Source organism: Perca fluviatilis, chromosome 18 (assembly GCF_010015445.1).
Source record: "Perca fluviatilis chromosome 18, GENO_Pfluv_1.0, whole genome shotgun sequence".
Classification (NCBI taxonomy): Eukaryota; Metazoa; Chordata; class Actinopteri; order Perciformes; family Percidae; genus Perca; species Perca fluviatilis.
Genome location: NC_053129.1, coordinates 22,221,171 through 22,244,308, shown reverse-complemented (window position 1 = coordinate 22,244,308; position 23,138 = coordinate 22,221,171). Strand labels below are relative to the sequence as shown.

The 23,138-nt window shown below is 43.0% G+C and overlaps 3 protein-coding genes across 4 annotated transcripts; all 3 read left to right on the top strand.

Annotated features, from left to right (window-relative positions):
- Window positions 1-216: 216 nt before the first annotated feature.
- prdm1c (PR domain containing 1c, with ZNF domain) lies at window positions 217-9,502 on the top strand. Its single transcript, XM_039781599.1, has 7 exons — window positions 217-409; window positions 1,939-2,196; window positions 3,632-3,751; window positions 4,670-4,922; window positions 6,466-7,457; window positions 7,649-7,777; window positions 8,254-9,502. Exons 1-7 carry the CDS (start codon window positions 383-385, stop codon window positions 8,809-8,811), a joined length of 2,337 nt encoding a protein of 778 aa, XP_039637533.1. The 5' UTR covers window positions 217-382; the 3' UTR covers window positions 8,812-9,502.
- Window positions 9,503-10,234: 732 nt separating this feature from the next.
- xkr5a (XK related 5a) lies at window positions 10,235-15,951 on the top strand. The gene is made up of 7 exons (XM_039781596.1): window positions 10,235-10,464; window positions 11,544-11,727; window positions 11,927-12,111; window positions 12,241-12,453; window positions 12,791-12,960; window positions 13,188-13,299; window positions 13,805-15,951. The coding sequence occupies exons 1-7, from the start codon at window positions 10,332-10,334 to the stop codon at window positions 14,749-14,751; spliced, it is 1,944 nt and encodes a 647-aa protein (XP_039637530.1). The 5' UTR covers window positions 10,235-10,331; the 3' UTR covers window positions 14,752-15,951.
- Window positions 15,952-16,767: 816 nt separating this feature from the next.
- Window positions 16,768-23,071, top strand: tram2 (translocation associated membrane protein 2). Of its 2 annotated transcripts, none has more exons than XM_039781597.1 (11): window positions 16,768-16,978; window positions 18,798-18,861; window positions 19,089-19,198; window positions 19,993-20,109; window positions 20,226-20,284; window positions 20,662-20,746; window positions 20,897-20,967; window positions 21,231-21,335; window positions 21,442-21,585; window positions 21,919-22,076; window positions 22,270-23,071. In XM_039781597.1, exons 1-11 carry the CDS (start codon window positions 16,859-16,861, stop codon window positions 22,344-22,346), a joined length of 1,110 nt encoding a protein of 369 aa, XP_039637531.1. In that variant the 5' UTR covers window positions 16,768-16,858; the 3' UTR covers window positions 22,347-23,071. The 2 variants fall into 2 exon arrangements, with proteins under 2 accessions (XP_039637531.1, XP_039637532.1); XM_039781598.1 differs by lacking the exon at window positions 16,768-16,978 and adding an exon at window positions 17,005-17,087.
- The last annotated feature ends 67 nt before the right edge of the window (window positions 23,072-23,138 follow it).

The window sequence follows — 23,138 nt, the reverse complement described above, 5'->3', positions numbered from 1 at the left end:
ACACACACACACCCTCAAAGAAAGCCTCATGCCCCGGGGCAAGAGAGTGACACACGCACACACACGCGCACACACACACACACACTCTCCAAGGAGGAGTCATGGTGCAAAGGGGAGGAGGGGAGGGAGCACAACAAGAGGAAAAGGGAGTGTATTTCTCAAAACACACACCTTCCCTCCTCCCATGTAAGAAGCAAGAGGAAGATTCACACACTCGAGTGTTCAGTTGTGCGGTCAGTCACACACAGGTTCACAGGATACTGAGGTTGGGTGAGAGACTAGGAGAGAGAAAGAGAGAGAAAGAGAGGACAAGAGACAGAGGACAGCCACTAGTTGCTTATAGACTCTCAAGCTTTCAAGGAGAGCACTGATAGCCTACCATATGTGTGGCTCCTCCCAAGGCTTCACAGTAAGTGTGCATCTTTTTCAAATAATTTTAATTATACTAATGTACTACAGATCTTGTGCTAGGTATTCATATTATTTACCAGTATGAACTGGAGTTACGTTTTTTTTTTTAAACTTAGTAACTTATTCATTCAAATTTTATTTTTGCATTACAACACTGTCGCGCGGAACATAATGGCAAAGTAAGGTAAGGACTGCTTTCTAGAGTTAACCTGTTAAATGTTGTCCTGCGAGCCACACAGCTGTGTGCCTTTGACTCATGTCTTGATTTTCAGAATATATTTTCTGCCGTGTCACTGGGGTTCGATGGTTTCGGAGTGAGCTGTCACCCTTGTGATAGTCATTCCGAGTCAGCTGTGGTGACCACACTTCAGAGAAAAATAGGGGGAAACGTCGTCCATAAATCTCATCTCTCTGCACTTTTATCTGCACTCCTTTTGTTTCTCTCCCCGAGAGTAAGCTGAGATATTTTGTTATTGCCGCAAACGTGCCACTATTGCATATATATATTTTAGTTTACTGTGTGAACTTCAAAGGATTTTTAAATAATTAACACAACTTTTTTTTTTTTTTTAAACATCAAAAGGGGAAATACAGTCTTTCCATTTAGGCAGGTTAACTAAAGATTTGTTTATACGTGATTGTACAGGATTACATGCCATAAAAGCTTCCCTCCAGTCTTCATTTCTGTTTTGAGTTGAGTTTGGTCATTAGGAGGTCACATGAGAGTTTCCCAAATATTACCAACCACAGACCTTATCTATCGCTATCTCAGAGGCAAACTGATGAGCCTGAAAAAGTAAGTTCTGATAGGGCACATCTGAGCATTGTCTTGTAATCACAAGTCTTCTATCTTCTTCTCTTTCACTATTTGACCGTTTCATCCCATCAGCCGGGGCACTCTGCCTTTGTCAGAGCTGAGGTGCCCGACAACAATCTTCCTGAGAAGAGAGTGATAGACAGTAAGGAACAGACAAAAAGAAAGAGACTTTAGACCTGGCTGAGAGCCAAGTCAGTCAGTTCAGAGGAAGTCTGTGTGATTCACTGGGAGCGCTGATTTCCTTGTGAAAGTGGTGCTGCTCCGGGGGCTGACATGCACAGGAACCTTCCTAATAGCCCAGGGGTTATGATTTGGAGAGTCACAGGATGTATGGGACAGTGGGGGCAATGGGGCAGCAAGCACCAAAGTTCCACTTTGAAGTTTGTTTGTCCGGTAGTTGCTGTTGATGGGAAAGTTAGATTCTCCGCCACTTCTCCTCCTTAACATCCCTGACTTGCCCCCTGCCTTCTCTGTGTCACATCTCGCGCTCTGGAATCTAATTTTAGCTCCATTCAAAACTTGACTTCCCTTGGTACCTTAGCTGCTGCTTGTATTGTCTGTGTTTTTATCCCTTATATTGTGACATAAAAGGAAAAGGTAAAAGGAAAAAAACGTGTCTTTGGTCAATACTCCCATCAGCAGAATCATCTGGGGTTTCTTTTTAGGTATGGAATGACAGACATTACTTTATGTCTCTATGTTTTCTGTAGGCCTCCTCCTCTCCGTGCACCACAGCCATGTTAACCCCAGAAAGCTCACCGCAAAGCACAGGGGTCATCGCAGCAGCGATGCCAGAGACACAGGATGCAGACATGACATCACTGAGCGAGGCAAACTTTGAGGAGAAGTGCACTTATATCGTCAAGGACCAACATCTGGAGGAAGAGTCCGAAAACAACAGCAAGACACGAGCTGAGAGATCCTTACCCAGAAACCTGGCGCTGAAACGCTGCCACGACTCGGCAGAGGTATGCACTAAAGCAGATCTCCCTTATTTGTGTGTGTCATTCAAATTGTCGAGTTTTAAGGAGTTCTTACAAAAACCAAAGCAGGAAAACGATGCAGAAAAACAATCCCAATACATCTAAATGGTATGTAAGCAGATTGCGTCACTCTAACATCCTTCCATCCACTCATCCATCCTGAGGAGGGAAGTACTTGACATGTTGTTGTCTAATTTCAGCCTTTCCTCTCTGCTATGTATGTGTTGGGGCAGAGGCGGAGAAAGGCAAGCCCCTCAGCATACAGCCTGAGATCTCTATGATTAGTAGCTAGTACTGCCTCAGATTCCCAACCCTTTGTCCCAGCACACAATTAAACCTTAAAGCAGAGCCCCAGTACCGGCACCCACTTTATGGATTATACCATAAACATCATCCGGATTAAACGCGTCAGTTAAAGTGAGTTGAAGTGGAGGATAGGTTATGTTTAACTGGATGGACTAGGAAATTGCAGATGGTGAGATAAATGCACGATAGAAGATTAGTCCAGTGCACTATCAATGAAAAGGAAACATTAGCTTTCCTTACGCAAGATTAGGGTTGAGCCTCTGTAGATGAAAGATGGTTGTCAGGTGAGATCAGAGGAAGTAGCCTCGGCGTCTGCAGTCAAATACCTGTACTACCACTGTGACCTTCTAATAAGGTCTGTCTGGAGTCTGGTTGACACCAAAGAGCAGGATACATTACAGTAATCTGTGACACAAGGGCACCTCAAATAGAGCAGTGTGATGAAGTGAGGGTTTAACTAGCTGGACAGACTGGAGATAAACTCTATGGCTAAGCATGTAGTGGTTGATCCAGCTACATACACCAAGCCAGTATTGCTCCAAGATAAAAGAGAGACTACATTACAATTGCCTGGGGGGACTTGAGCTCAAAGTGCAGTTGACTGGTCCGGGTGTGCCCATGACACCTTATCCCCTCTCTCACACCCTGGAGGCTCGAGACAGAGGGGTGAGTTTCACACCTGCGGGTAGCAGAACAAGAGGGGTGGTTACATTTTAAAATGGTGGAGAAACTAAAGATAACGTGGGCGATTGGCTCATGAAATATTCAGCATGTGAAGGAACGGACATATTCTGTCACAGCTGAACAAAATTCTCATTTTCTCTGGGAAATATTTGTCATGACAGACAATATATAAAAATTATGTAACAATAACAACGCATTGCTTGGTCGCTTAATTCCTTTTTCTAGAGATAGCAATTTTCCAGTGAATTTACCCGATCCCTTTTGTTAATCACCAAGAAACCAGCACAGGGTACAGAGTCAGATAAGAAGGACTGTATTCCCAACAATGGGAATGTTTTTCAGCTCTGAGTGCATCCGGGCTGCTTGCTCAGGCCTCCAATTTGTGTGCCACTCTGTTGTTTGACGATTTCATGTCCTCCTTGTTAAACAGGTGCTTGGGGTGACCAGTAAGGAACTGATTCCTAAGGGAACACGTTTTGGCCCTCTGGTGGGGGAAAGCTACACCAATGAAACACTGTTGAAAGACGCTGACAGGAAGTACTTCTGGAGGGTAAGTGAGCTGCATGTCACTTTCTGGATTTGAGCGCTTGTATGTGAAATTTGTGAAACTTTGTGCGTGTCAAAACTGTGCACATCCTGTATCTGGAGACGCTGCTGTGGCTGTGGCATGGCACGAGTTAGCAGTTGTGGTCAAAGATCTGACATCCTATGAAAATAACGACTCAGTCTGCCAATGCTTGGGTACCTTTAAATGCAACTGGATCATATGGGTTTAAATGTGCATGCACTGTAAATGTGTGTTTGCCAGTTCTCTGCATGGCTGCCTGAGGTCACACACCCAGCTGTTTGGTTTCAGTGACGCAGCGGTTGTCCTCTCTCTCCGCTTCTCTCGGCAGCGGTATCGCTGCCAGTAAATACACCATACACATGTCCGCGCTTCTCAAGACTCATAAACTCTCACACTGACTAAGCAAGGAAGTGGCTTTGAGCCTGAGAACTGTTATGTTACAAATCAGCAGCATCTTCCATTACACACGAGCGCCTGTGTAATTCTACAGTTTAGAGTCAGCAACCTTGAAATTATGCAACCCCAACCAAACATTGCCACAGCCATAACACAGACAATGTGTTAACATTCCAGCCATAACTCAAGTGACAGCACAGCCTCAAAGAGCAGATAGCAAAAATATTTTTTTTATAGGCTGAAAGGCTATGTCATCACAAAGACGATAGGTGAGAGTCGTAGTGGGCGAGATAGTATACTCTATACTACAATCCAGTCATATGGTGAAATTCTTATTCACGGTTGCTTTCATCACTCTATGACTTGTCTGCCGCAAACACAGGCAGCTCACCTGAAAGAACACACATTATTTACCATAAAGGCTTTTGGAAACCTGTGACATCATAGTTTCTGATTCAGGGCATGTCATCATCTACTGACTTCTTGTCATATCTCACAATGCAGGTCTTCTCGGAGGGGCGTTTACACCACATCCTGGATGGTTTGATCGAGGAGCGGAGCAATTGGATGCGTTATGTCAACCCGGCCTGTACTGTGGAGGAGCAGAACCTGGTTGCCTGCCAGAGTGGTTTGGACATCTACTTCTACACCATCAAACCACTTCAGCCGGGCCAGGAGCTCCTGGTGTGGTACTGCCCTGAATTCGCCCAGCGCTGTAACTACCCTCCACTGGGCCAACTCGCTATGGACAGTGTTGGTAAGTGTGTGAATATCCATTTTTTATATCTTAACTTAGTGTTTTCTGGACACCTTAAGTTAACAAGAACCATTCCTGTGCCCACGCTTTGAGACACATCTATTATTGTGGAGTAAAAAGCTCCCAATCAAAGTGCCCGGCGACTGACACACTCTTTGTGTGCGTGTTTAAGAAGTTACTATGTCACACCCACGGTTCTTTTGTTAAAGCAGGACACAAAGGAGGAGAGTAGAGTCCTGAAAGCAGAGAGGGTCTGTCTGCCAGGTATAGTACCTGTGTAAGATGAGACCAATTTCAGGACTATAGGCAATGTTGCAGTTTCCCTTTTTTAACTCCACACAGAAACACAGCTGGCAGCTCTTTGACACACAAAGCATTCGGCTTTTCATTCACAAACACAAAGAGGGCACATGCCAACAGAGAGACCGCATGCACACACCAAAATACTCATTTACACTCACGCTCACACAAACACACACACACACACACACACAGAGGCTGCCTGAGGTGCTAACAGCATTCTGGCACGACTCCTCTTATTTATTTGGCTCTTACAGAGGAAGAGAGGTAAGAACCGCTCCAGTGACTACTTGAACTTCCTGACAAGACGACCCGTTGACAGATTGATATCTCACTGAGTGTTGGCTGTTTGTTTGCTGAGAGCTGGCCTCTTAGGAGAGGGGGAAGGGTAACATGGGGGAACACACAGTAGATAAGGGTTGCTCTGTGTTTGTTGATGTTAATTGTGTCCACGAGTAGGTGAAATGTGCATGCATACTTCTGTATTTCGTATTCCTCTGTTGTCAGCTTGCGTCCTTTGTCTATGCAGGAGCAGAATCTCTCCTCGTGACTTCCTGGATAGAAAGTGGGAGGATTTGCTCAGATGAATTACAGCTTTGGATTTCATAAAGTTGACCTGTGTGTAGACTTTAGTGGGAAATAAATAATATTCATAGGTCAGTTGTTGATGGGTATATATTTTCCACTCCATCAAGCATCTTTAAAAAATATTCATGTTGGGTAAAGTCTGTGGTTCATCAGTAACTTAGAAAAAATAGTTCCTTATCCTGTGCTGTCCTGCTTGTGGTGGAAAATACTGCCCAGCATTCTAATGCAAATAACATACAGTAACCACTAACTCCATGCTATCTGTATCCTGATCAGACGTCTATTGTTTCACATGTGGTGTCCACTTTCATAGAGTGTCACGGCAAGTCTGGGAGACACGCAAACACACCTTATATAAAACACACACACACACACACACACACACACACACACACACACACACACACACACACACACACACACACACACACACACACACACACACACACACACACAAAGCATAAAGCTTTGGTCTTGAGCACATACCTTTGAAAGTAAAGATACACAGTGATTTCAACAAGGAACTCATGTGCATGATCACTTTAATGTCATGGGTTTATGTGTGACTCAACTGAATAATGATGATATTGTTACTGAAAGGCTAAAATGATTTCACCTGTTTCTGATGTTATGTCCCAATTTATTTGTCCCACAGATCAGAGTCAAGCTCAGAAAAAGACAACAGAAAAACGAGGACACAGTGTCTCTGAAATCCTCCGAGACGAGCCGTCAAAAGCCCTGACTACCTCCCCCACACGTCTGGATAGTCCCTTGTCTCATGCCAACCTCCCAGCAGTTTTTCCCCTGTGCCCCCGTGTTGTCTACCCAATCCAGCCCAACTCAGAATCCATCCATGGCCACAGACATGCAACTCTACCACATCTGCCATCCGGTAGCCATCCAGCTGCCAAAAGACCAGCTCTAAGTGGTCCTGTCCCTTCCAGTTTGCATTTCACCTTTCAGCACAGTCAAGGCCCTGTTATAGCCAAACCTTACCAAGAGCCTTCTGTGCCTGATCGAGTTCATCCTGCACTGAGGCATTCTCCCTATCTACTGCCTAACTACTCGCTCGGTCTTAACAGCATTCTACCTCATTCATACCCATTGTACAGAGATCAACTGAAACCTCACTTAACACTCTCATCTAATTTACTGCCTTATGCACACTTCTTCCAACCTCTGGCCAACAGACACAAAGACTTGACACTTGCACCATCCGACACCAAACAAGACCTAATTCTTTCACCAACCAATGAGCACAGAGACAGAACAAACTACCTCAGAATCCCCTCAGATACCCTCAGAGATTTCACGCACTCTCCTCCCAGCAATGTCCAAGCCGACTTCACTATACCCACCACGTCCAGTGCTTCATCCATTGTCGACTCACTCCGCAGAGCACTGCCCTCTCTTGCGCCTGGAGGACGCTCACCACCAGTGGGCATGGCTGCCTTTTCAGACCCTTCCAAACCCACCTCTGCCACTCAGAGAAATACTGAGGATGCAATGGACCTCAGGAAGATCACACGAGGTGGGCAGGTTATTGGCTACAAGACCCTGTCTTACCCCCTCACCAGGCAGAATGGAAAGATTCGGTATGAGTGCAATGTCTGTGGAAAGGTCTTTGGGCAGCTGTCCAACCTCAAGGTTAGTTCCTCTTCATCATATTTGTAAAGAAGGGTGGGGAAACAATGCCTAAACACAATGGCTGTAAACTGACCTGCACAACATTAAAAGTGGCTAGAGAATGTTAGAATTTACCAGCCACCACGGTTTCTTGAGTTTGACGGAATTAATAAATATACGGTAAATACTCATTTCTGACATGTTGTCCTCAGGTCCATCTGCGAGTGCACAGCGGAGAGCGTCCCTTCAGGTGTCAGACCTGCAATAAGAACTTCACTCAGCTGGCCCATCTGCAGAAACACTACCTGGTTCATACCGGAGAGAAGCCTCATGAATGCAAGGTATGACTATATCTTAAATTAAAGAAATAGTTTGACATTTTGGGAAAGATTTATACCATTCTGACGACTGTACGGTAAATATGTGTTTGTAGCCAGCAGTCAAAGGTTACAAAATCTGCCTACCTTCACCTTTAAAGCTCACAAATTAACATGTTATATCTTGTTTGTTTAATCCATACAAGAATTCAAGTGTAAAAATGTCAATTCGCCGTTTAACAATGGGTTATTTGTTTATTTCTTGGCATGGAGAACTTACTTCATGGAGTCTCCCGGCCAAGAAATAGTTCAGCACATTAATCCCCCATAACACCACAGCTAGATGTTTTTACATTTACAACAAAGCACGTATAACTATTGCTTTAACGACCATAAATCATCCTCAAATATTTCATCCCCTTACGCTATCAAAACTAGAGGTATACTGTTACAGATCTAAAAGATTCTAAAACATTTTCTCCTTGGCTGTTTTGAAACAGGTGTGCCATAAGCGATTCAGTAGCACTAGTAACTTGAAGACCCACCAGCGTCTACACTCAGGTGAAAGGCCCTACCAGTGCAAGCTCTGCCCAGCCCGCTTTACTCAATTCGTCCATCTCAAGCTCCACAAACGTCTCCACACTGGAGAACGGCCACACAGGTGTCCTTGCTGCCCCTGTGCCTATCTCCACTACTGCAGCCTCCAGGTGCACCTCCAAGGCTTCTGCCCTCTCTCCCCTGCGGCATCTCACAGACACTCACCGGAGGAGCTACACCGAGTCAATGCGGAGATTGAGAGGTTTGATATTAGCGAGGCGGCAGAGCAGCTAGAGGCCATGGCTGCAGAGGCAGAGTTGGACAAGGGGAATGTTACTGATTTAATAAAGAAGATGGAGACTCATTCCTCTGGCCCCCACGATGATGAAATGGGGGAGACTGAGCTGAGCACCTACACATCAGCAAAGGAGTGTTCTGCCGTTCAGCTGCATCATGCCAGCCCTCTACCTCTGCATTCAACCAGCATCAAGCTGGAGTCAGGCTGCATATCAGAACCCTAAGACAGCCTTGCTAATCCAGCCATATAATCCTTACAGGTCAACTCAGCAGCTGTCTGTTACTGCCCTATTTGAAGCAAAGCCTTATCTCAATCACGGATTGCCTAGTCTATGCTCTACACAGGCTGTAGCATCTGAAGAATCAAGACTTTATCATCACGGCCTGGGACCATTGGCTTGATTGATTTACATCATTGTTAATTTATTCTGTTGCTAACATTAATCTTAAATGTAAATGTGGGACATTTACTGCAATTTTGTTTTTGTATCTCTGGAACATCTTCATGGAACAACAACTAAATGTGATTTTGCATAAACAAAGCTTGTGGTTAATTGCGTGAGTGTTTCTGTTTATTTGTTTGTGCGTATTTAAGCCACCTATTTAAAGTGTCAGTTACTGTACAGGCATGACTATGTATTGGTGTTGGAGTGTTGAAGTGTTAACACAGATGAAACCTCACTTGTTTGCATGTAATGTATATACTCGCCTTTGTGTGTGTGTAGTGTGCTAATGTGGTGACGTAGATAAACATCCTGTTATGAGTCCTGGGACACTAACCACCAGTAAGTGTCAACACTTCACCCTGGAAAAAAAAAACCAACAAAATTATTTTTTACTCTCAATAAGATCCGGCTGCTAATTTTGTACATGTACTTCCATATTTTAGTTTCAGTATTAATCAGATGACAGACAATAAACCAACAACCGATGACTCTACAGTTTATTCCGAGACATAAACCCAGATGTTAGATTATTTCTGAGTATACTTTTACAGATAACTGTATAATAACATTTACCAACCATATATCTTAGAAAAATGTAGGAATGCTTCACAGATACTACATGAAAAACACATTGGCATGCTCTGTGACTTTCTGTGCAGTTTGTATGTTGTGTGATCCTCACATTACAACTTAAAAAGGGTGTCAGGTGGCCACCCAATTATTAGACAAATTACAACATACAGAGCATGCATCATCAATGCTGATGACACTCCTGATCACAGCGTGCCTTCCAGCTGCTCTGGAGCTCTTCTGCCTCCATGCAAGAAAAGCAATGGAAGAAGACCGTAGAATATTATCTAATAACAGTGCTGTATAATTCTTGGGGGAAAAAAAACAACAACACAGAAACCCTGCGAACCGAGGACCAGGCCCTGACCTAGTGACCTCCCTATACTGGAGGAAATTAAAACTCTGATCAATAATAAGCCTATCATAATGAAATAAGTAAGATATGCATTCTATGAAACATTAGGGTATTTATAATTTAAATAAGTGGAGGGAGGTTGGGGAAGAGGTAATGTTTCCAAGGTGGAGGGAAGGTGAGCTCTGTAGTCACAGTTACAGTGGATGGTCGGTAAACTGATGCCCCTTTAAAACCGCGCAGTGACGTCACATATTTTTGACGCGGGGGGGGGGGCAGGCAGCGGGAGAAGAAGGGAGCAGCAGCAGATGTATCCAGGGGGAAGGATGCCCAGGATAATGTCACCGCTGTATCCACTCTCTCACCTATCCGTATCATGATAAACGCTGCTGGGGCGGTCGCACGCAGGATGCCGTCGGCGGTCCGGCGGAGCGGATGCTGGATAGCATGGTGCCAGGCGGTCCTGCTCGGCGTGTCGGCGCTGGTTATCGTGGCCGAACGGACCGCTCGTAAGTGGGCATAGAATACCACCGCGCTAGCGGGCTGCTAGTTTGCTGACACTGAATATGAAAACAGCGCAGGGGAATGTTGTATTTGTGTGGAGAATTTTCCGTGGCTTTAATGAATGAAAAAGGCTGTTGCTCAGCCATTGTGCTTCGTGCTGGAGCTTTCCAGCAGCAACCGTAGTTCAGGTTACAATTCAAACGGTGACGCAATAGCACAGCCTTTACTATTGAATTGACAAACCTAACGTTAGCTAGTTTTATTTCATGCAGGGCGACGTGACATTGGCATTGGATAGGTCACAGCCGAAAATGATAACCTTCACAGTAAAAGGTTGTCCTTAATATAGGAGAATAATGCTCACCTTTTAGATTTCTCTCGTACCCACTCGCCAAAACACATTACCGAATAGCCTATTATTATAATTATTACCAATGCTGTTGGTATTAGTATTAATACACATCTGGAATCTGTATTGAAAATAGTGTACACTCCCAGGTGGGACGATTCCCTGACTTAGCAGATCAGTGGGGCAAGGGCAGGACACAGGAGAGATGAGGTGACTGGCTGTGTACAAAGTGTGACTTTGCCTTCAGCAGGTATACCATTCCCACAAGATAAAAAAAAAGACTGTGCTACTGCTTGAACTGGGGTCAGCTTGTCACAGGAACAATTAGACAGTAGTTAAAATTACTAGTGTTATTTTTTTCCACAGTGCATTCGGTCTTAATTAAAGACACATAATTGCAGTCTGTGTTAAAGCCAGGAGTCAGACTCTGGCCTTTTCTTGGTGGAGCAAGTGTCATCTCATCAGAACAGCTTCCTCTCATATCAAGCTTTAGGATAATTCACTTGAACAAGGTGTATGTGCTCTTTCATTTCTCAAGGACTCTGCTGGCTTATGCAGCTTCTCAATAAATCCGGCTGGGTTTAATGTGTTTCCTTTAAAAACAGCATGACTATATGATGAATCGGACTGTACTTCATCTTATGAATTCTTAACCTAAAACAAACACATCTCACTTAGAAATACAAAATACTTATACCACCTTGCATCTGTGTGTCTGTATTGTTTGTGTGTTAGTGATCTACTGTATAGGGTTTTACCTTTGGAATGAGGAGACGCAGTGGGCGGGCCTCACTCTTGGACTCTTTCTGCCGGGGACAGCAGTTCAGCTGCTAAGTATGAAATGGTACTATGATGACGGTGATGACAGGCGATGCTACCTCACTTTCATACACATACTGCACTTGGGCATCTTCAAAAGGTAAGATCTCTGCAACTCCAGATGTTATATTACAACATATAGCATCATTTGCATACATAGAATATGTTGTTAGGATTTAATCCATTGTGTCCCCGTAGGAAACAAACCAAGTACACAGAAAGAAATATTCTGTATCTGAAACCTTCACCAGGAGGTTACTGTGTCACTTCTCTGGTATCTTGTCTCCCTCTTCTGGCAGGTTCTGGGACTGCATGAGGTCTGTGTTGCACATGCAGGGCTCAGTGGCTGAGCTTGGAGCAGCTGTCATGCAGCAGGCAGATGTTGCTGCTCTTTGGTTGCTGGAGGCCCTCGTCCTCACGCTGCCTCAGAGCCTGCTGCAGGCATATGTCGTGGTGTCCACTGATGTGGGCATCATGTCCCCAGGTAAACTGATGTTAGCATGAATTATTGGCTCTGCATCTTGTTTGTGGCATGTCAGTTGTTGTAGACAGTGTCAGTATAAGAGATACCAGTTGTTTTTTTCATACTTTCACTTTGTGTTTTTACCCTCAGTGGCCTATTGCTGTGGTCTGTGTGTGCTGTCTATTTCCTGGGCCCTGGTGCTGTACAGCAGAGCCTGCTGTCTGATACGACCGGGCCACCTGGCCATGCCTCCGGCAGCCCTGCTGTGCCAGCTGGTGTGGAGGGCAGGCATGCTGGGTGCAAGGGTGACTTGCCTCATGTTCTTTGCCAGGGTCTTTAACTGGTGGGTCTGTGGAGTAGCAGGTGAGCAGCAAGCTCCATGGGTGATTTTGTGTAGCTGACACTTAACGTCTGGCACCTTTTTGAAAGGAAGAGAAAGGGTTTAATGAAATGATAATATAGTATTGCTTTATAGTAACATATTACACAAATGCAAGTAGAGCTCAATGACTAATTTAGGTAGAGATTCTTATTCATTTATACTAAAGTTAATGAGTGATGTAATTATCCTCAGAGTGATGCAGCATGTCCTCTTAATCCAGTTTTCACTTGCCTCTTTGCATCAGCTTGATACACTGCATATGGATTCCCTATTGTGCTTGTACTGTATGTCCTCCTCTACTTTTACGTTGACCTCTAGGATTCCACTGGCTCACGGCCTCCTTCTGGCTGGTATCACAGCAACCGGACATCTGCACCGGCCCCTGGTGTTGGCGTGCCTTTAATGGCATTATGGGGCTAGTCCACATCTTCTTCTTCCTCAACGTCAAAGACGGACCCTCACGCTTCCGCATGGCCAGTTTTTATGCAGTAAGATGCGACTTTTCACTGTGATTGATTCTGGTGCCTGTTTGTAATGTTTTATTCTGCCTGTTTTCAGCACTGCCTCGTTGACTTACACACAGGGCACCTACACACGCATAGATATACACACACAGGCAGACAGTTTGCATTGTCATCCTCACCTCTGCTTGCCTAGCTTACAATGACATAAAGCTTTCAACAGATGACTGATGGTGTGACCTCTACTCCTTCAGTTCATGCTCGTAGAAAACGCCACTCTGCTGCTGGCCGCCTCCGACTTCCTTAGCGAGGCATCATGGGACAGCATGACCCTTCCCACCACTGTGCTGTGTAGCTTTTTCGTCGGTGAGTCACTCTCTCTATCTGCGCTCCCTTTGTTGTGGAACAGATTTGTCTCTGATGTTTTAATGTTCAATGCTTATAATTAGACTAGTGACAAAACGTCCAATAGTTTCGGTGGTATCTTAGTAATTAAACCCCAATGGTGATTCAAATCAATTAAAACTAATTCTAAGTAACCACAGCTATGGCATTACAAATAGTAATAGCCCTTTGAGCACTACTACTTGTTAAATAACAAAGATATTAGAAACACAATTGATGATATGGTGCAATTTATTTACCATCCTAACAAAGACATTATGTGCAAAATATTTATATGCAGGATATTCAGATTTTTTTTGTCATTTTAGGTATAGTTGAACATGATAGTAAATAAACAGTGATCTTTAATGCATTGAAAACTGCATTAAGCAATCAAGTGACAGTGAGCTGTAAAATACCAGGTACAAGTATACTAAATTATGCTGAGTGTTCTAAAGTCAACTGTTTCCTGTTCTCTGCTTCCCAGGCGCTACCTCTCTTGTCCTATACTACCGGTTCCTCCATCCCAAGTCAACAGAGATCAGCCAGGGTACGAACCACAACCACGTGGGCAGCACATGTATAGATCGAGGGGAGTCATCCTACTCTCTCGGGGATAAAAGCCTTCCAGCTGCCTCCATTCAAAACCACGGCAGCTTCTCCCTCTCAGGTGTGGCTGGTTCTCTGCTGGAGCACCCAGGAGCCTGTGGGGGCCGGGGTAACAGCTCCTGCCCTTGCTACCACCACCACTGGCTCCTAATCCGCCTGGCTCTGAAGACAGGAGATCTGGGGAAGATCAACAGAGCGTATGGGGCCGACGGAGCAGCAGCCATACTGGACATGGAGGAGTATAACCAAGAGTTTAAGAGTAACGAGGGCATGACTATCACAGCAGGAGGCAGCTGTGGGGGGGTCTCCACTTCTGAGTCTCAGGGGAAAGGCTTGGCACCTCTCTCGGACTGCAAAGATGAGTTTCAGAGCGTGAGCGAGCCCACATCAACCGGACAACCGGAAGAAGAGGATGACAGTCTGGAGATGGAGAGCCCGATGGAGTCACCCACATCAGATTTCAAACGGAGCTCACCAGAGGGCAAGTCTGTGTTTGGAGACAGCCCCGAGCCGTACTTCTGCCCTACAGAGTCAAGTTCAACCTTATATTTCAGCGCTGATCCTCAGTCTCCCAGCAGTGCCAGTAACCCCCGTTTAGACCGGGACATTGGGGGTCTGGAACAAGGGGTGCGCCTCACCTCAATCCCCAGCGATCCAGCCCTTCACAGAGATATTCGTGGGCTAATGGGCCGGGTTGGGCCACGCTGCACTTCCACTCCTAAATTGGACTGTGGAGCGCTGGACTCCCCATCTAGTGTCCCTCATTTCACAGGTCCCAGGAGGCAGCTTATAATGTCCCGAAGAGATGAAGACGATAACTTCTAAGTTTCTCAAGACAGAATCAGGGAAAAAAGTAACAGCAACTTATCCAACATTAAAGGAAAATACCAGCTTTTTGGAAGGCTGCTTTTCCATCTGCTCAGTGCTGTAGGATGAGAAGGCTGCCAGAGATTTCACCTCTGTATGTCTACATACAGTATTTAGTACACTGTGGGGCGTAGTATATGCAAAATTTTTGGGATAATGCTAAGCTAACCTGTATTCTTCTCACTTCATACCTATTTTCTAAAAGCAATGCTTTGCCCAAGTGCTGGACACACAGAGGTGAAACCTTTAGCAGTGTTTTCATCAGACATGAAGATAATTAAAGAGCTCAGACACACCTATCTGACTAAACTTTTTTTTTTCTATTGATTTGGTAGCAATTAACTTAAGCCTCAAGAGTTTGCTGTGCAACAAAAGTGAACACTGTTTCTACCAGATTGTTATAACATATTGAGGAAGTAGCCATGACTTTTATTAATAAAAGTCATTAGAAATATGCAGCTTTTTTATGATTTCAGGCAACTGATGGTCTTTATATTACATACCGATACTGCTGTTATTTATGTTAAAAATTGCCAGCAGTAATGAGAACAGATCTTAAGGGGACAGGAGTGTCTGACCTCTGAATCTTTACTCTCTCAGCATAAGCCAGAACTTTGTTGGCTTCTTAAAAGCACAAGTATCTTCTATACCATACGTATATTGCTGTGATTCTTTTGTTATTCCCATAAAAACATCCCCTGTCCCATCATAGAATAATATACTGTATTTTTTGTATAATCATATTAACTGCCATCGCTTTGAGCAGGGCTAGTGTGCCAACCTGGCAAAAACTGTTTAATGTTTTATCTTTATTTACATGTTGACCATGTAATTGCTAACATGTCTTTTGAATTTACATTATGTTGGTGGGGGGGGGGATAATGTCTCAGGCACTGACTTTAAAAGCTTTCAAATGTCTATTGTGTAACAAAATGAAAGATGCTAATGAGGTACTTGTAGTGACTTTTTTTATGTGCTCTGGATTGCTATTGCTAGGGCACAAATGAATTTTTGCTCATTACTGTTCTGTAAACAGTATGAAATCCACTAACAAAGCAGTGAAATGATGCTGGTTTTTCTCTTGAACCCAGGTGACTGCCTAGCCACTGGTGGCTTTAAATAAGCAATAAATAGCCATGACATATTGGGGTGACTGAATACAAGTGTTTGTAATTATTTAACGTTGTTTTTATGTTCATGGGATCAAAGTAAGTTGTTTTAAGTTAAATTGTTTCTGAATGTTTTTGAGTATTTAAGACGTCCACTGCTCTGTGACCAACAGTGGGGGAAGAAGTATTCAGATTTTTTACTTGAGTAAATGTAGGAAGTAGAAATACTCTGTTAAAGGGGGGGTCTAACTGCGTGTCAATCACTGCTCATGCACAGGCATTTATTCTCCCTTGTGGGGGGAGGGGCTTTTGGGCTTTAGCGGAAAGCGGGGAGGGACTGAGAAGTTGTCGATGGTCAAATGTTTGGGCTAAGTCCCGGATCTTCGCAATCCTACCTACGGCACCTTTAACAGGTTAAAGTCATGCATTCAAAATCTTACTTAAGTAAAAGTAATAAAGTATTAGCATCAAAATATACTTTGATGTACCAGAAGTAAAAGTACTCGTACAGAATGGCCCATTTCAGAATTATTTTTATTATGTTATAGTTATATATATAGGTTATAGGTATAGGTATGTTATAGGATTATAATTAGTAATGCATTAATGTGTACATTAATTTAATGTTGCCGCTGGTAAAGGTGGAGGTAATTTCAATAACTGTATTGTGTTGAGTGGCTTAACCTATAATAATATATAATGTAGTTGATTTCTATTTTATATTAACAATCTAAACCTACAAACTAACTAAAGCTAAAGTGGAATTTCTCAAGTTAATAAAGTAAATGTTATAACAGACGGAACTTTTTGTGTACATGGCCTTAAAGAAGGTATTTATGGCACTTGCCCTTTAAGAAGTCACGCATGCGCAAATCAGTGAGAAAGTTAACTGCTGAACTTCGTAGTCAGAAAAATTCTGATTTATAAAATAGCAGGGAAAACACCATTGAGTTGACATGGCATTTCGCCGAAGAAACAAGAGTTACCCTTTCTTCAGCCAGGAATTCTTAATTCAAAACCATGCCGACATCGTCTTCAGTTTGGTGATTTTCATTTTGATTGGATTGATGTTTGAGGTGAGATGAACTCCGATTATCTTTTTCTTCCCTCGTCTCGCTCAGCTGTTTTAAGATGGCAAGCCCGCTGCTGCACATTCAAAGATGTAACTTTGTGCGAAGTGGAAACGTTAAGTCGAAATTATCTTTTGCTCTTTTTCTTTATTTTTTAAATGTTTGCTTGTTTGTCTGCATCTGAGCTTTCTATCAGTGTAATGAGTTCCGTGGATATGATGGCTGCTTAATACTGCAGTTTTTTTTAACAAGTTTTGTTAACAATGAATGTTGCTCAGTTCGCAGTCAAAGTAGCGAGGTATGCTTTTAAACTAAGCAAGAAAGTTACAGCTGAAAACAGCTGGGTATAAACTGCACATTTTATACGTTTATTGCTAGTTTATATGGTCAAAGTTTTCGGTGTCTTGCTCTTAAAACTTGAATTTCTAACTGAGTTTTAACCATAGACTGCGAAAAAAAAGAAGACTTTCAACCGGGATACAATTGAAAACTCATCTGTTGGTATAAGTGGCTACTTATAAACAACATACTGTGACTTATTTGTTTCCTAAAATGTACGTTTTTACCCTTTGACAATGTCTTGTTCCAGTTTCCAGCAAAAACGTACCGCTGCAACATTTTGGTTCCAAGATTTGTCAGTTACCGCAGAGAGCCTAGTTAAGACAGGAAGTAAATCGTTTTCAGCATTCAAATTAAAAGCACCGCTGTTGCTTAAAATAGGATTCAAGCAAACGTCCGACATGGAGGGGTTTTATTTTGAAAAGCGTAGAGGGAAACCGTATTACTTTTCGTCGCTAGCTTGGCAGTGGTAGTTAACTGCCACGTCTCAATCTTTGAGCTGCTGCTGCTGGCTCTCCGCGGGCTCAACCTCAGCCGCTTTGACCTGAAGGGGTTTCACCGTTGACATACAGTGACTGTATTAATGAGTTGCCTCGTTAGAAAATAGCTTTTTCTACGTGCGCACAAACTGACTCCCCAGGCAGCCGCTTCAGCTTTTAGAAGTTTCAATCCGGAACCCTGGTTGGGATCACGCAGCTGGCCGAGTAAAGAAAATAAGTAGGGGATTTCCTTCATTTTTCTCGTTTCGGAAAAAAAAGAACAGCAGTGCTACAACTGGTCTTGAATGTGACATTTTGACGTAGACAGGTGACCTGTGGCCTCGGCGTGCAGGGAATGACTGGTGACTTGTGGTGCCCAAACTGGGGCTAGGGGACCAACGGTCCCTTCAGGGGTCTCGAGTCAGGATGCCTCTTTGCGAAGTCCTATCTTCTAAAAATTATCAAAATTCCCATAATGTTCCCAACCTGATGGGACCTCCCCAAGGGGTTGAAGAGAAATGTGAGGGCTCACAAAAGTTTATCTGAAAATCACCATTTGATCGAAAACGTTACACAGTTAACCGACCTAGACAACCTGTGAAAGGGGCTCCAGCTTGCTTTATTTAAAGTGGTCACACGCTGGAAAAGGTTGGAAAAAATTGTACTAATGCATGTCTTTGTAGGGATGCTTGTCATAGAATAATTTGGGAAGCTCGGTTACGCTTTCACATCCCAAGTCAATACAAGCCTTGTCACGCCAGACAGATTTTTCAGCACCACTACTTTCAGCTCCCAGCAAGTTATTATGATGCCTCCGGGGGAGGATTGACTGACAATATTATAAGCAACATTATATATTCTGAAAAGCTAGGATTCTCTCTCGCTCGCTATCCCCATACACACTCACAACACCTGCCACAAACTAAATACTTCGATGATACTTTGATGTCTGGCCTCTTGAGCTTCACTGAAATATGTTGCTAATTACCATCTCATCTAATTTCCAGGCAACAGCCAAGACGGCCATACTGTTCATTCAGCCTCAGTACAATGTCACCACACTATCACCAGGTATGCAGTGCAGATGAGGAATTCTTATTTAATACTTAATATTTTAATCCACAGTCTATGACCTGTCTACCTGTTTTAAACTCCTACAGTTCATACATTTCACAGTTTCACTCCTCCATTGAATTGTGATTACAAAAGGAGTTAACACTGCTCCAGGATCTTTAACACACCTCTGATTGCAAACGTGCCGTGTGTGTATGTTTAACCCGTCCTGTGTGTGTGCTTAGAGGGCGAGGTGACGTTGTACCATTACGGATGGAAGGACTCTGCCACCATCCTCTTCTATTTCTTTACCGCCATCATCCTCCATGCAGTAGTGCAGGAGTATCTTCTGGATGTAAGTACCCAGTCACTGTGGCACAGTGCATCAGTCAGTCAGTCAGTCAGTCAGTCAGTCACAAGAGGAGGCATAGTGGATGTCACACAGGGAGGTTCTTCTATACAGCAATAATACTGTCAAGAGTGATAGACATAAAAAGGCAAGAAAAGACAACAAATATTGCAAATGGCTCCCTGGTCACCAAAAGAGGCAGCACAGTAATGAGTAAATAATAAAATAAGGGCATCACATTTATTGAAATCAATAATTGCTAGTGTAGAAATTCAACACTGTCTTTGTTTACCATGACTCGTACCAAATTCCAAGGAACCTTTTGGAAATTGTTAGGAAATTATTCAAACATTATGGACCAATAAAATGACCAACATTAGGAATCAGCAATAATATTAATAATATAAGGGACATTTACGTACATGCATTATATTCCATCAATTTCTAATTTCAGTTAGGGGAAATGAAGAATCAGATGCGTCCAGTTGCACTTAAAGGGACGAGAGAGAGAGAGAGAGGTATGAGCCCTTGTGTCATTGTTTAGAAATAGGCCAGCGAGGAGGAATGAAGTTTTATTTTAGCACCATCAGCACGGTTTCCAAAGTGTCTTGAAACAAATACTTCACAGGGGAGAGTTTTCAGCAGCAACCATAAATAGTTATCTGCTATCTTTTCTTATCCTAGTTATTTGTTTTACCGTGACATTTCCTTGTGAATGACAAGTCAAGCAGTCAACAGGCCACCCATTATGACTGGATCCTGCAGCATTCACCCAATCTCTTGTGTTGTTCATGTTGCAGAAAGTGAACCGACGTCTCCACCTCTCAAAGAGCAAGAATACCAAGTTTAATGAGTCGGGTCAACTGTGTGTTTTTCACTTGGTGTCGAGTGTGTGGAGTTTTTACATCCTCATAACAGTAAGTGAGATTTGTTATCATATTACAGTATTCACTGACAACTTCCTGCTTTAGGCAATGTCCCATGTATTCTTAAACATACATAAAGTGTTGTATTATCTGATTTCTTCACACAGGAAGGATATCTCCTGCATCCCAGCAGCCTTTGGGAGAACTATCCCCATGTACACCTCAGGTATGACTGATGTGTTCATGCTTTGTCAATGTTATATTTACATAAATAAAATGTATATAAACTTTTATATAAATATAAATAAATATAAAATTTGATAAGCTTAAAGCAGTGATATGTCTTTAAAAAAAAGACATGTTAAAACACACCTGTATTTTGCAATGTGTTTACCGATATTTTAAGTTTAGAGCATGTTAAGTTGTCTATTGCTTTACAAAAAGTCACATAGAAGTGCTTATTGCCTCTTTTATAGCTGACATATACTACTAACTGGTATTCAGCTCAAAACGATCAATTGCATTTTTAGAAGTTTTTTTGAGAATAAATGTCATTGACCCTTTCTCCTACTTTCCTTCTGCCGGTCTGTGTTTCTGGTCCAGGTTTCAGGTGAAGTTTTTCTACCTCACTCAGCTGGCCTACTGGCTCCATGCCTTACCAGAGCTCTACTTCCAGAAAGTACGCAAGGTCAGTAAGGAGGCCCTGGGAACTGGAAGACTTCTGGAGTGTGAATAGATAAGCCGTGTGAGCATGCGTGCGTGTGTGTGTGAAACAACAAAAGCCTCCAGCATTTAAAAATACGATACCTTTTGCAAAGAGATGCTGTTTGTTTTTCAGGAGGAGATTTCTCGCCAGCTCCAGTACATCTGCCTGTATCTGCTGCACATCGCTGCAGCCTATTTGTTGAAGTAAGCATCCAGCAGAAGGATCTTTTTTTACCTACAAATTCAAAGAAAAAAATGCATGGATATTGAGAAAAGAAATTCCAGGATAAAGTAATGAAAGTTTTGAAAATCCTTACAATTCTCTGCAGCAGCTGATTCAAAGTGGTGTTACTGATATTATATAAAATACTGTATATGGTTTACATAGAACCATGGATGGATGGATGTTCCCCACTGGAATATGCTCATTTGTCCCCTTATCTATCACCTGCTTCCCTCTTGCGTAGTTTGAGTCGTGTAGGCCTGGTACTCCTCTTCCTCCAGTATGTGTCAGAACTGGGCTTCCACATCGCCAGACTCTTTTACTTCACTGATGAGAACCATCAGAAAATGTAAGTTACCTCACTGGGTTTATTGGTTTTGACTTTAAGTTATCAAGCTTTTAGTGCTATTGACTTGAAATAAATATTTATTATGTCGCTGTGTGTCATGATTCAGGTTTGACTTGTGGGCGATCAGCTTTGTGTTTACACGGATGGTTACTTTGACCCTGATGTTCCTGGTTGTTGGCTTCGGTTTGGCTCGTGGTGAAAACCAGGGGCTGGACTGGGAGATGGGCAACTTCAACACCGTACTGATAAGGTAATGACCTATGTCCAACTTCTGTGGATAATAATTCATTTTATGGCACTGCTGACAACTGTATAGTCAAAATGCACTTACCGTCCATAAAGAAAGTGTTGACTCTTTAATGTTTTAGTGTTTTACAACATACATTCAAAGTGGATGTAGCCAGGAATTTTGACACTGATTGACAGAAAATGACTGTTAGTGTAAGTTTCTAAGTAAAAGCGTGTCTCAACAAATGGATTAATGGGGTTTGAAATGTCACAATTACATTGTGACTTTTCAGTGTCAGGTCCATTTTCCAAAACACACGATTGCACTAATCTTCTTGCCTTGGGGCCCCTTCAGGATGACCGTTCTACTGCTGGTATGTTTGACCCAATCTTGGCTACTCTGGAAGTTTATCCGCTTCCAGCTGAGGCGCTGGAGGGAGTTCAGACACGAACAGGCTGTTCGCAAGAAGGCTGCCGCAAAACAACCCATACGGCCACTGAAGAGAGATTCACGTGAGTTTAAACACCTGCTCAAACAGGTTTCCTAACACTGACGTCAGCTCCTGGTAGTTACAGTCAGGAAATGTGACTTGACTCCTTACTCAAACCAACTTCCCCTACTTTCTTTTGTCCTGATCACACTGAATGTCCGGTATGTACTGCATTAGTAGAGATCCTGACTTCTTACTTCTGTCTCTCCTGCTAGTTGGTCACCACGAAAATGGAGTTCTAAAAGCTGAGAATGGAGCCTCTCCTCGGACCAAAAAACTAAAATCTCCCTAAGATAACCCATTGACTGGCCTGAACAGTGGCCTTAGCCCTGGCTAAGGTTTCTCATCAGCACAACAGGGAAGCTGGCGGCCACTGGCCACCGAGCCTCTTGTTGAGTATGTCCTGAGATGTTACACGGACTGAGAATACAGACTTAGGCTTGAATGCTGGAAAATGAAATCCAAGGAAATCCCTCGAGACATTTACTCTTCATATCAGTATTTTTTTATACATCCACGCAGACCGCTATCCCACCCTAAGGAGCACCATTGTATGCCGAATGACTAAAATATACAGTGAACACAGCATACGGCACACATGCTATTGTGTGTGTCAATGTTGAATGTGTAGATGCATATCCTCATACACAAGTACTGTATTGGTTGTAGTGTTGTCTGATTTTCACAGCTGTTTTCAGCTCTTGTCATTGAGCCAGCTTTGCTTGTTTTCTAGTCTGGTCCGTTGGAGCAGAAAAATGTTACTGATGATATGGTATGATATGAGCTTACTGTATGCTGGCCTTAACAATATCCCTTTACCATGTCAGGGAAGAGATTTTGGCCAACCAATCACCTGGGCTCCTCCCTATGATTTATGTCTGTTTGAAATCCTTCATTCGTCACTGGTCACTTAACAGATAAGTATGTATGTGGGATATTACCGCATGTTATTTTTTTTTTTTTTGCCCATTTAATTGTTTTGTTAATTACTTTATTAAATAATGCAATTTTCGGAAAGATTCTGACTGAAGTCATTTTTCTACTGTCTATTTTCACTTTATACACTTGACACATGTCAACAAAA